Here is a 14075-nt window from a genome sequence, read left to right on the forward strand (position 1 = left end):
CATCCTCATTATCCCCATTTTTTTTTTTTTTTTTTTTTGGTAGAGGGGATTGGACTCAGGACCTTGCCCTTGCTAGGCAGGTGGTGGCACCACTGAGCTAAATCCCGGCCCCTAAATCCACTTTCTGATTTCTTTTAGATATTGGCCTTGGAACAGAAGGTTTTTTGGGGGGAGGGGTAGAGTCTCACTAATGCTGCTTAGGCTGGTCTTGAACTCCTGGGTTCAAGTGATCTTCTTGCCTCAGCCTTCAGAATAACTGGCACTCACAGCACTGCACCCCACACTGAGATTTTTAGTAGCAGTTTTAGGTGAAGTTTTGAGGGAAAGTAAGTTGGCCCATTGTGATGGGTCAGAGAACAAAACACATGGACGCAGACGTGGCCAGTTTGCCGTTGGGTAAATGATGCATGTAAACTAATCTGTGGAGGTTTGCTGGGATTCTGGAGCAGGCTGGACCCCAGACACCGTAGGTGTGCTTTTCTTCCAGGGAGACTTAGCACACAGCGCTGATGAGGCCAAGAGTTTCTTAGAACAGAATCTCTGTTGCTCATCACAAGTAACTCTTACATCCATTTCCAGCTTCCAGCTTCTGATGGAAAACAGGAGCTGGGGACCCGAAGCGTGGGTCACGATTGCTCTCAGCCCTCATCAGGCCTGGGCAGAAATTAGTGTCTTCTGATTGAATCCTTGGGACGGGTCTAGATTGGCTCTCATTCTTTAGCAGATATATTATTTGTGTGATTGGTCAGAAAGCATGTTTTGTTCTGCAACTTCTTTAAAGTTTTCACAACAAAGTTTTTACATTTTTCAAGTGTATTTGTCAGTGATAGAAAATGATAGAGATTCTTCTGCCAGTCTGGCTTCTCTTATCTTATGGGTGCAAAGTGATCAGCCTCTGGATAGATCCAGAGCCCGGACTCATAAACCTGACACCTGAATTGCATGGACCAGTCTTCAGTTACAGGCTCTCTTTTCTCTGCTTGTGTCTTCTCCAGGACCCTGCTTTCTCAGCTGTGATTCACGAGAGACTCCAGGTCCCCAACACCATCCGAAAGGCCTGGAATGACCGAGATAACCGCTGTGACATTTGTGCCACGCACCTGAACCAGCTGAAGCAGGAAGCCATCCAGATGGTGCTGACGCTGGAGCAGGCGGCTGGCAGTGAGCACTATGATGCCTCACCTGGCTCACCCCCTCCGCTGTCCAACATGCCCACCCTGGGAGGGTCCCGGCACGTGAGTGGTGGGCTCCAGCAGCCCAGGGATTGGGCCTTTGTGCCCGCTGCCTACGCCACCTCCAATTACACAGGCCTTGTCAACAAGCACAGCAGCAAACCCAGCAGCCTTGGAGTCAGCAATGGGGCAGAAAAGAAGAGTGGGTCCCCTCCCCACCAGCCCAAGGTCAGCCTCCAGATGGCCACCAGTCCCAGCAATGGGAACGTTCCCAATGCAGTGGCCATTCAAGCCCACCAATACCTGGATGGCACCTGGTCTCTTTCGAGGACCAATGGGGTCACTCTGTATCCCTACCAGGTAAGCACTTCCATGAGCGAGGAGAAGCAGGGTTGGCTAGACTCACAGAAGAGAAGTAGACAGCCCTTCCTTTCTCCACTCTTCTCCCGGGAACTCCCCAGCCCAGACCCCGGTGCTCCTTGGGACCCACACAGCTCTGTCACCAGAGTGATGTGCCCAGAGCAGCCTGCTCTGAGGCTGCACCTGCCAAACCTTCTGCTCCTGCCTGCTCTCTGCTCAAGCAGCATTTTCTTCCTAAGAGACCCTGTTGGTCCAGGCAATGCCAAGTGTGTCACGGCCACCAGGTCTACTGCACGATCTGGCATTTAGCAACATGAGATTCCAGAGCAGGCCCTGGAAACACTTGGACTGAGGTCCAGGCCTGTCCACTTGTCAGCAGTTTGACTTCACACACAGGGTTTGCCCAGCCTCAGGTCCAAATCTCTCAATTATGAACGTATGAGATTCTCAGTAGTGAGAATAAAATAATGTGATGTAGCTAAGATACATAGTCTAGTAGCTCATATATGATAAGAGATTGTTGTGCCTATTAAAAGAGATTTTAGAAATTAAGACAAATGAGTCAGATAATTTTGAACTAAAGAATATGGAAGAGTCGCTAAAATCATGGTTTTAATGCAATCTGTTGATAGGGTTGGACATCACTAAGAATAAAATATATGAGGAACCAGTGACCTGGATTAGCACTAAGCTTCCAGAAAATGTAGACACCTTTTCTAACCCTCCTACCTTGACAGACCTTAGCTGTTTTCTACATGAAACTTTCATACATCCTGTTGGGCTTGGGTAATCCAAAATGTTTTTCCCTTTTTGCTAATTTAAATTACTATAAACCTTCACATCTGCCCATAGAAATGAGAAAGCAGGTCTTAAATTTGCCAGGGGACTTTTAAGAATTGTTCTGATTTTTCTTTTCTATCGGATGAAGGCTGGACTTTGTCCTCTGTGTCATTTGTATGGGGAGTAACAGAGGGTAATGATTGTCCCTGGGGCACAGAGGTGACCGTGGCTGTGGAGTGTCTTTGTCTAGGGAGATAATTGGGGTAAGAAATGACCCTAAAAATCTTTGATTTCTCACCTGTCTGTGCTCCACCGTAGGGTGGGTGGCCTTCCAGTGATGTGGGGACTCAAATTTCTTCCATTAAATATGTCACTCTTTTCCGGGGCCCTCAGAGTCCTGCACGAGATCTTCTGAAATCAACTGAGCAATGAGGAATATAAACTATGGAGGACCTCACAAGGGGATTTGGTTGGGGCCCAGCCTAGCCTGGAAGGAGTTTACTTCCATCCATATTTAAGTGACAAAAATCCTGTGTCCTGGTCCCACTTTCCTACAGAGGAAGCTGAAAAGCCAACCAGGCCTCGTGGCCAGGAGAAAAAAAAAACAAGTTAATGTATAGATAATACAAGTTTATTACATGGAGCAAAGGTACAGGGGAACATAAACTGAGTTAAATGTGGCTGGTAAAATTTCTGGTGGCTTTTCTAGAGTGTTTCAGAGGATATAGAGTGTGTCTCCTGTTGCCTTGAAAGAAAATGGGAAGCACCGATCGTTCTCCTAGGAAGGTTTTGGGGTGCTGAGCTCCTCATTTACTGACATACAACACACACATTCCGTTTTGACTGGTAGCCACACAGCCAATGACAGTCCTCTCCACACCCCAGGAGAGTAGCTTTCCCTGCAATAGCTGCTTCCAAATTTCCTAGGTTCCGCTGAGCAGTTTCCTGTCAACATCTTTCCCACCTTTCCTTCTCGGGCCTGGCATACCAAAGAAAAGGAATCCTGCAGCTGAGCTGCCACTTACTGCTCAGATGGAATTTCCATGTGGTTTATATAAATATAATAAGGGGCACATTATCATTTAATCTTGAAAATAACTGCCCAAGGGAGTGCGTTAGCCATCCTCCCCTCACTAAGAGAAGTAACTGATGGCCAGAATATAGAGATGAAAGATTTGTGTCGGCTCCCAGTGTTGGGAGTTTTAGTCCATGATTGTTTTGGGCCTGTGGTGAGGCAGCACATACTGATGGGAGCCTATGGCAGAGCAAATGAGAGTGAGGAAGGGGCCAGTGTCCCACAATCCTCCTCGAGGGGACACCCTCTTCAGTGACCTGAAGACCGCCCGACAGGCTATACCTTCAAAGGCCCCATGCCCTCCCAGTGGTACCACTCTGGGGACAAGGCCTTTAACCCATGAGCCTTCAGAAAGACGGTCAAGAGCCAACCTGCTAGTGGACAGGAATAGAATATGGATTTTTTTTTTTTGCATTGTGGAAGGATAGTCTTTTTTGTTTATAATTTTAAAAATACCTGTATGTTATTTTGAAAATTATAAAAAATGATCCGTTTGTTATAAAATAAACTATATGACAAAGCTTAAATACGACTTAAAAAGTCTGCATCACCCCAAAATAAACTATGTAATATTTGGATATATTTTCTCCTGAGATTTTATATACTCACAATTTGTAAAATTGTGACTAGTCTCAATTTTATGTCCTGCTTTCCATCTTCTGAATTGGATACATTTTCCCATCTCATTGTGTATATTTCTAAAAATATTCTGAACTCTCTACGTGTATCCTAATTTGTATAACCACGCATCAGTTAGAGTTCAGGCTTTTGCGAGTGTGAATAAAATGGTCAATTGGACATTTTTCCACCCAAATGGTCTTTTCAGCACATCCCATAGTTGTGCTAGCCATACTCCTGTTACACAGAAGACTCACACTTCACTGCCACACCCCAAGGGCCTTGGAACGAGTATCAGGGACCAGGCAGAGACTCGGACTCTGCACCAGTGCTGGTGAGTGCAGGCAGAAGGACTTGAAACGGTGCTTTTATAAAATATTCAAAGTGCGGTGAAGATACATGAGAGGGAGAAATCCTGAGGATGCTGCTTGTCAGGAAGATTAGGAATGGTGGTGCATTTCTTCTATGTTTGCACTAATTCTGTTCCTCTTCTCCTATCTTAGATGAAAGCGAATTTCTTCTACAAGAAGTAGTTTTAAAGTTCTAACCAAGTGTGAGAGAGTTGGGTGGGGTGGTGCCTTGGGCTAGAGACCTAGGTCCAGTCAAGCAGGCCTCACGGTGAGGGAGGGAGCAGGCAGGTGCCCTTCCCGTGCAAGGCAGGCTGGTGGATGCAGAGGTGAGAGCGTGTAGAAGGGATGGGAATCCAGCCCTAAGAGGCAAGGATGGGTTGATGTGGCTTAAAGCCAGATGCAAAGATGACTCGCATAAGCTGCCAATTTGAGACTGTCCCCAATTCATGTCATTGCTTCTTTCCAACTCCAGAACAGATGAATTCATGCATTTTCCCTGAGTAATAGTTACAAGAGCCAGAGGAAATCTTTCTGGGGTAAAGAGCTTTGGGGCCTAGCTCTGAATCAGGATCCCCTGGGTTGTGACGGTGTCATCCTGCTACCCCGCGCTGGGGGCTGTGTCCCTGGCCAGACTGAGTGTCTCCCACCGTAGACATCTCCCTGCAGTCTTCCTGCAGTAAATATTGTGCAGTTCATGTCCTAGCCAGCTCATCAGAGACGGCTGACTGCTCTGAAAGCTGACCTCATTTTTCCTGCTCACCCACACTCCTGCCTTCCTCCCCACAGAACAAATCTCCTCTGGATTAGTGCCAAAGCTCCCTGGGCAGGGGCATCTAGGTGTGGTCACTACTGAGAGTGCTGCTCCTTACCTCAGAACCCGAGCCTGTGGGGATGAGGGAGAAGAGGAAGTTTGCCCTTCTGAACTGAGGCCATGAGGATGAAAACAGGGAGACTGGGAAAATGATGGGCAGCAGAAGGGTCCCTCAGATTGCTCAAGCCTCCTGTCACCGTGTAATAATCTCCCATGGGCCCAGTAAGGAGATTCTTGGCTCTTTTTTTGATTTATCTTTCATATTTCTGAAGAAACTCCAGAAAGAATAGGAACTTGTAAGGATCACAGATAAATATGATTCTGTCTAGAGGTAAGAAAACATGAGGCACTGAGAGTACATCAAATATTGAGCAAACCACAAGGAAAAATTCTCATTAAATATCTCAGCAAATTGATAACATAGAAGAGGATAGGAGTAGTCCTTTCAAAGAAAGAATATCTTCTGTTAACTTGGAGACAGTACAGTCTGTGCATACATACAAAAATCAGAAAGTCCTCTCAAATTTTCATTTGACCACACGAACTTTGACTTAGAGAAGACATATCTAGATTAATTCCTCATAATCATCCATAGATTAATTACCTCTTTTTGAATGGCAGCTGCTGAAGCCTGATTTACACGCATTATAGTAACAACTGCAGGAGCGACTGTGCATGTAATGCTTGGAATCTTAGGTTGTTGGTGCTAGAATACAGTTTTTAGGGTAGTTACTCACTTTTGCACCATGGTAAGAGATTTGGAGACAGAGTCCTAGTTGTGGTTCTACCAGCTGTTAACAGCAGTTTAGTAGCTTAGCATCTGGAAATTCTACCTCATGAGGTGATTGTAGGAAACAATTTTTTAAGAGTGTGAAAATATTTTATTAACCATAAAGCAGGAATACTGATCTGAATGATCTATTTCAAATCTGTCCTTATCAGAGGAGAAAAGTGAAGCTGAGAGATTTAAAGTGTCTTTGGTTCAGAATGTCCTGAATTATAGTTTGATCTCTTTTGCTAGATTATAAATTCCTAGAGAACAAGAATTTATTTTGTACCCATGTCCCTGACAACAGATAACATGTGCAAAGCAGAGAAAGCTCAAATTTAAGGGAAGCACTAAAATTATTTACCATGACTGGCCCTAGATTTAGGAGGAAAAAAAAATCAGGTCACATGACCTAGAGATCCCACGATTTTTGATGAAAACAACCAGTTATTTGATTTTTGGCTGATCTTTAACCTGAAGTATCTTAATCATACTCAGTAAATCCTTGGATGCAGTGAAGAGAATCTGGGTGGCATTTTGATGTCACACTCAATACAGGAACATCTGAAAAGAAAGAAATTTGTTTCATAGGATTTTGATTAAATTGAGCTGAACAAATTCAAGCTAGGGCTATAGCTCAGCGCTGGAATGCATGCTTAGCATGTGTGAGGTCCTGGCTTTAATCCTCAGCACCCTCCTTCAAAGAAAAGAAAAGAAAATAGAAGATAATGTTAGAGGATATGTAAGTAATAACTCCATAATGGGTCAATATTGATGTGATGAAGGTACAGAAGCACCATGGAACTCAGCCGATGGGGTCCAGGCTGCAAGATTAGTACCGAAAACAACGAGCACCAATGTGTTTTGATTGGAAAGGCTATCAAGTCACAAGGCAAGGTACACCAACAAGTTCTAGCTTGCATGTGGCGTATCAAACAAACAATAAGGATTAGGACAACATTTTCACAGCAGAATAAGCTGAATACCAAATCTGATGAGTTTCAAAGCTATTGAGTGCAGAGGTATGGCTGTATTCAGTGTGTATTCCTCGAGTTGAAGGAAAAATGTCTCCAGTAAAAATTATGCTGCTTTCTTAAAAGAACACCCATTGGAATCTTGGTGAGAGATAATGCTAGCTGAACTCTGGTTGACTGCCTTACAGGATTGCCCTATTACCTCTTTAGATATGATTGTGTCTGTTAATCATAGTCTTTGGTAGTCACAGAGATATGCAAAAGCAGACGCACCTTCAAAACATCTCAAGAGTTGCTAATCTGCAGGACCTAGAACTTGCTCCTCAGAGATCAGCACCTTTGGGGAACTTGCTGCTGGCACTCTGTAGGGGGAAAATGCCCTTTGGAGGAAGATAAGACCTTGTGTTGCCCCCCAAGTCCTTTTGTACCCAGAGGCTTTGATTATGGGCATCTGTAGAAAGCAGAAGCATACATTTTAGTGCAGCTGATATCTGGGGGATGAGCTTCTGGTTGGCCACTTTTCAAGAAGGTGCACGATTTCCTATATGCAGCACGTCAGGAGTGGAGGATTCTCATTTATACTCTTTGCTGCTCTCCAGGGCTCAGCCACTTGTCCTTGAAATATGCAACCAGCCCTGGTTCCGTTGCCGCTTCCTCTGGCCAGCCAGAGCAGTAGTGTAAAATGTCACAGATAATTATGATACTGAAGAGTTTTAAGACCTTGGTTTTATTTTCCTCTTCTTAAAGGGTGGCCAAGGAGATATTGGAACTTTACCTTTATGCTTTTGGACAATCCGTGAACACAGGAAAAGGAACCATTCACTCATGAGCAGAGCATTTCTCAAGGATGTGGTGTTCAGGGGGAAACTCCAAAAGGACAGTCATCTCTGATGCACTGGGTGGGCGGTGGTCTGAAGGAAACACCAGACTTCATGCAGAGATTTAAAAATTTTTTCAATCTGGCCATGTATGTGGTATAGCGAACTAAACAAGGACCCCATAAAGATATCCATGTCTTCACCCCCATAATCTGTGGGTGCGTCATGTTGCCTAGTAGAAGAGACTTTGCAGATGTGATTACATAAAGAATGTGAGGTGTAGACATCATCTGGGGTTATTGGGTGGGTCCAGTGTAGTCAGCAGATTTCTTTTGAGAGGGAGGCAGAAGCATTGCTGCACTGCTGGCTTTGTTGATGGAAGAAGGGGATGTAGGAAAGGAGTAAGAGAAGGTCCTAGAATCCGGATGGAGCAAAGAATCAAACTGAACCCTTCAGCCTCCAGAAGGGAACAGATCTGGAAACCCGCCCTAGACTTCTGTCCTCCAGAACTTTAAAATAGTGCATTTGTGGGTACTTTGGGCTCTGTTTTTGCTTTAGCATCTGTAGGCACCAGCCACCTTTAAGCATCTAAGAAAAGTCTGGTAAAGAGAGGTGAGATGAGGTGTACACGCTGAGGAGTTGCCACAGAATTGTGCAGCATGGCAAAGAATGTGGGCTTTTCATCCCACACAACAAACTACATCACCCAATGGATCGCCAGCACATTAGCAAGTCAGATTATTTCATTTGGATGCCTCTACAGAATGAGAGGTTACTCATACTGCACCATTGGTTTTCAATTGTCTCAGATTTCCCTATTGTTATAGAATCATAATAACAAGCACACCACAGCCACTCTCCGTTGGTAGCTAGTAATTACCATTATGTAAGTCTCTCATAGTGTTGAAACTGCAGAAATCACTCCAAGCTGGGGGATGGAGAGGCTTGACAGAAATACACACGAAAGGAAGCCAGTTGTGAGAGGCTGGCCCCATAGAATGGGGTTTCACAGAACTGTCCAAGTAATAATTCTTACCTCATCTGTTTGTTTTTTGTTTGTTTGTTTTTGTACCAGGGATAGAACTCATCTGGTATCTTGAGGATCGAGTATATTTGAAAGCAGTTTGAAAACTGTAGAGCAGAATGAAGTGTTGCTTGGTATAACTTTTTCAATTAGTAGGCTGACGACAATGGTTGGAGATTATGGAGCAGGGGAATGAAAAGATCTCCTTCAAAGAAGGAGTTCTCAGTTTTGACTATGCACTAGAACCACTTGGGAGAATTTGAAAAACTCTCACTGCTTAAGGCACACCCTAGAACAATGAAATGAGAATATCCGCAGGGGGAACCCAGGTCTTGGTTTGAATTGTCAAGGTCAAAAACCAGAGTCTTCAGAAATAATTTATCTGACATTGGTGTATTAAGTACCTGTAAGGGAATACTAGACAGACAGTGTGTTAGTCAGCTTTCTGCCACTGTGATGAAATGACTGAGTTAGTCAACCTATAAGCAGGAGAGGTTTGTTTTGGCTCACGGTTTCAGAGATTTCCACCTATGTGGTCACTTGGCCTGTTGCCTGTGGGCCTGTAGTGAAGCCACAATAGGAGCATGTGGTGGAGTAAACTTCACCTCACTGTGGTGAGAAAGAGGAAGGAGCTGGGCTCCAAATTTCCAGGAAAGCTACACCCGCAAAGACCCAACTTCCTCTTTAAAGTTCTACTACTTCCGAAGCCTATGGGCCCTTGAGGGAGATTCCAGATCCAAATAGATGGGCCAGGAGCATCAGAGAGACAAAGAGAGAAAAATAGATGGTGTATCTGTGTCCCAGGGCTGCCATAACAAATTACCACAGATTCAATAACAAAAATGGATTCTGTCAGCCTGGGGATTTAGCTCAGTGGTTCCAGCACTTGCCTTGCAAGCACAAAGACTCGAGTTCGATCCCCGGTACCAAAAAGTCTAAAATCAGTCAGCAGGGCCATTGTCCTTCAGACTGTGCTAGAGAAGAGCTCTTCCTTCCAGCTTCTGGTGGTACCAGGCAGTCCTTGGTTTGTGGAACCTCACTAGAATTTCTGCCTCATGTTTCCTCCTTTGTAACACACAGACACAAGTCATTAGGTTTAGAGCCCACTCTAATCCAGTGTGATCTCATTTTAATCCTTAACTAATTATGCTTGCATTCTGAGATTCTGAGAGGACATGAGTTTTTCGCAAATTATTCAATCCACAATAGACAGACAGATGAAAAATGAAGGTGAGGTGTAGAGGTGAGGTACATGTGGGCTCCGTCCTTGCTGAACCACTTCCAAAGGAGCAAGCACAGGTGCCTGCACCTGGATTTGCATCCATGTTCTTTGGTTGGAGAGGAATAAAGGGAACAAATGGAAAGATTCTAAAAATTGACCAGAGAGGGAAGAATGTGGCGTATCTGCATACACTGAGCCAGAGGAGAATAACCCAAGATGAAATACCTAGACAAGGCTGATCGATCAGTTTGGATACATTTTTTATGGACTAACAATCTCCTCTTCTGAACTTATAAAATATCTTTTAAGTCATTTAAGTCTTCACATCCAAGGTATAAATGTGATCAGCATTTCCTAGAACCCTACCCGGAGAAGATGAATTTGAGACTCTAATCTGATGAGGATGAGAGGAAACTATTTCTATCAATCAAAATGACAATTTGGGTTCATTCAATGGAATGATTTGTAATTTTGTCTTTTTTAGAAATACTTGTAGGTTCCAGAAAGGGGACAGGAAGCATGGAGGTTATCCTGTACCCCTTAACTGCTATATTTTAGTTGATTCCCCATTTGTAGGTGGGTAGGGTAGGTGGTGAGAGGTGTCAGGAATGCACCCAGCAAGACCCAAACATAAGAGTTAATTCACTTTGTCTGCCCTCTGCCAGACCAGGCTGGAGTGGAGGCAGAGCTGAGAATGGCTGTACTAGCGGGGTGAAATTGGACAGGGAGAAGATTCTCCCGTTGCAGACATGTTTTCACAGTTACCTTTGTTTTTAGATGGCTTACTTCATCCCCTCCTCATTCAGCCATCCTCCCATCCTCATTTCCTCAGGCAAAATGTTTACTTGTCATAGTACTGAGCAAAAGAACTTAGGTTTATCAACTATCCACAGCAGGCAGTGAAGGGGGAATATCAGCAAGTGCTTGTCTCTCTGCAATGACAAAATAAACAGATTTTTCAGAAAGTCTGGGGCTGCTACTTATTGTTGATTTGATCCAAGGCTCAAGCAGTGAGGAACTAGAAGTTGGGGCCAGACTAGATTTGTCATTCATGTAACCAGAAGCAAAAACCCAGCACCCTCTGCACTGTATGACCTTTCTCAGGCTTCCTAGTTCTTGGGGCTCTACGATTCTTTTTTGCAAAGTTCTAGAGTTGTTATGGGGGTGATAAGAAATAATGTGTATTGAATACTTAGGTCTGTGCTGGCGCATGCTAACACCTGGATTATGTTGGTTGAAACTAGAGCTCTGGCTTTGTTTAGCCAAGCCAAGCTCACATGGCAAGTTAAATGGAATCAGGGCCCTTTTCCAATGAAAGGACGAGTGCTAGAGGAAGACCCAATACTAAAGCCATAAAATTAATATCCGGCTCATGAAATAGTACCTCAGAAAACCCTAGCCCCCTTCGTGTATTTAGGAGTCAGCTTTTCATATGTACATCATGTCTTACATGAGAATGTCCTATTTTAAATTGAAGTTATCTCATTCTACTAGTAGTGAATACATTGATAAAATACTGAAAGCTCCATTGCCCAATTTTATCCCACAGTTGGGGGCCTTTTTCAGGGAGGAGGTAGAACGATATGTAGACTCATATCATTTAAAATTCTACAGAAGTATGGAGAAGGCATATTTTAAAATAATCCAAAATATTGAAGTCTTATTATTTTGGGGTTAACTTGAACTGTTAAGGAATACTGATCTAGTTCATGATTCTTTGTTAGGAACATTTTGAAACAGAGTACGGAGACCTTTCATTCCTGCTCTCCTAATTGATACACTCAGGGAAATTATAATTTTAATATGTTTGCTTTCTTAATAATTTATTTATTTATTTATTGGTACCGGGGATTGAACTCGGGTCCTTGCGCTTGCAAGGCAGGCCACCGAACTGCTGAGCTAAATCCCCGACCCCCTCATTTATATGTTTGTAAAACAAATATTTCAACATTATTACATAATTTAAAGTTTTTCAATAAATTGAAAAAATTGATCTCTGTACCCTGTCCCACCCTAGACATATATCGAATTCATTTCAAATTGAGGTTTTACTGTACTAATGGTCTTTAGCATGACAAATTAGCATGTTTCTATCTTATAGAGGTATTTGTGAGGATTAGTTAATGAGTCATATATTTCATAGCCCTAAGTCACTCCCAGGGAGTAGTTTAGGTGTTTAGGAAGCATATTAGTCACCAATGGGGATCTCTAGAGACTGCTTAGTGCCTCACTTCTGTACCGGTGGCCTCAAAGAGTTAACATTTTGCTCAGTAGCTTATCTGAGAGCCGGGGAATGAGGAAAAGGTGCCACATGAAAAGCAAACAACAGTGTCTGGTCTATGTTCAAGGCTGTGACCAGGAGTTTTCTAATTACGTGACTAATCCGAGCAAATCTGACAGCTTCCATCGCTTTAGTGAGGCTGGTTTCCATCTCGACTACGAGGGGCGCTATCGGTGGGAAGATCAAAACCATTAGCTTGCTCACATACTCCCTTTTAGTTACGGCAAACAGATCGCAGGAAGCAACACACGCCCTTATGTGTTACAGATGACAAAACCCAGGCCCAGACGTGTCAGGTGACCTGCCCAAGGTCGCGCAGCTAGGACATAGCGGAGGAGACAGAGCTTGAACACAGGCCTCCTGTGCCCCTGCCTCTGTGCCCTCAGATCTCCTGAGGGAAGGAGGCCAGCTCCTCAGGCCACTCAAATATACAGCTTTATAATCTTCCTGCAGAGCCGCCCACAGCGCACACTGCTAATAGAATTCTGCGGGGCCCTTTGTCTAACTAGGGTTTCCAGGTCCGGTTTCCTGTTGTATTAGGAGTGTAGAGTAAATGCTGTGTTACATCTCCTCTTTGGGAATGGGGAGGCTGGGGTGGGGGCAATAAAGCTTGAGACAAAGATGGGCCCACAAGAAGCCAAAGCCATATGAGCACTGCTGCCATCTAGTGGGTGTCCTTTAGCTTACTGAGGAGATAGACTCCCAGGCCCAATAGAACCTTATCATGCAGTGTTTTAATTTCCTAGGAAGAATAGAAGGAAACAGGGCCATTTCCTCATCAATAATACGGTTTTTATTTAAAAGAGTGGTATATGTTTCAATTCAGTTCCTGTCACAATAGCCTTTGGAAAAGATCTCGTTCACCTGTGTGTTAGCTGAATAGTCTTTGTTGTGTTAGCTGTGGTAACATACATAACAAAATCTATCACAGCAGCCATTTGAAAATGTGTAGTTCACTGGCATTAAGTACAGTTGCACTGCTGTACAACTATCACACCATCCATCTCCAGTACTCTTTTCAGCTTCCTGACAGAAACTCTGGACCCGTTAAACACCAACTCCCAGATCTCACCTGTCCCCAGCCCCTGGCAACTACCATTCTACTCTGGCGCTGGGAATTTGACTGCTCTAGGAGTATCACGTCAGTGGCTTCACGCGGTGTTTATCCTTGCATGATTGGCTCGTCTCACTTTAGTATAATGTCCTGAGTTCACCCATGTTCTCGCCTGTGTCAGAATTCCCTTTCCTTTTAAGCCTAAAGAAGATTCTGTTGTACGCACCAACCACATTTGTCTTTCCATTCATGCGCCAGTAGATGCTTCTCTTGGCTCTTGTGTATGACGCTGCTGTGAACACGAGTGTACAAATATTTCTTTGAGACCCTTGTTTCAGTTCTAGATCTATACCCAGAAGTGGAGTTACCGGATCGTGTGGTAATTGATGCTGTTTGCAACTTGCTGAGAAACTGCCACACTGTTTTCCATAGTGGCTGCAGTTCCCATCAGTTGTACATAAGGGCTCCATTTTCTCTACATCCTCTCCCACCCTTTGTATTTTCTATTTTCTTCTTTTTAAAATAATAGCCTTCTTACTGGGTACAAGGTGTTGTCTCATGGTGGTTTTATTTACATTTTCCCAGTCATTAACGATGTTGATCTTTTCATTTGCTCCTTGATCTTTTGTAAGTCGAGTACTGTTTGGCTAATTGTTTGATCAAAGCCTCAATCTCCTCTTCTATAGAGTGAAGATAATTGCATCTATCTCCTAAGATTGTTGTGAAGATTAAGTTCATCACTCTAAAATAAGTTTTTAGTTCTTTAC

General features: G+C 43.8%; 1 protein-coding gene across 1 annotated transcript in view; it reads left to right on the forward strand.

Moving 5' to 3' along the window:
- Positions 1-14075, forward strand: part of Kif26b (kinesin family member 26B) — a 333340-nt gene that overhangs the window by 49173 nt on the left and 270092 nt on the right. The window contains exon 7 of the mRNA XM_033761959.1: positions 996-1532. Coding sequence (XP_033617850.1) covers positions 996-1532 — 537 coding nt within the window. The remainder of the gene's footprint in view (positions 1-995; positions 1533-14075) is intronic.

This window comes from Fukomys damarensis, unplaced genomic scaffold (genome assembly GCF_012274545.1).
Source record: "Fukomys damarensis isolate Sample0158 unplaced genomic scaffold, DMR_v1.0_HiC HiC_scaffold_11, whole genome shotgun sequence".
NCBI classification, from domain to species: domain Eukaryota; kingdom Metazoa; phylum Chordata; class Mammalia; order Rodentia; family Bathyergidae; genus Fukomys; species Fukomys damarensis.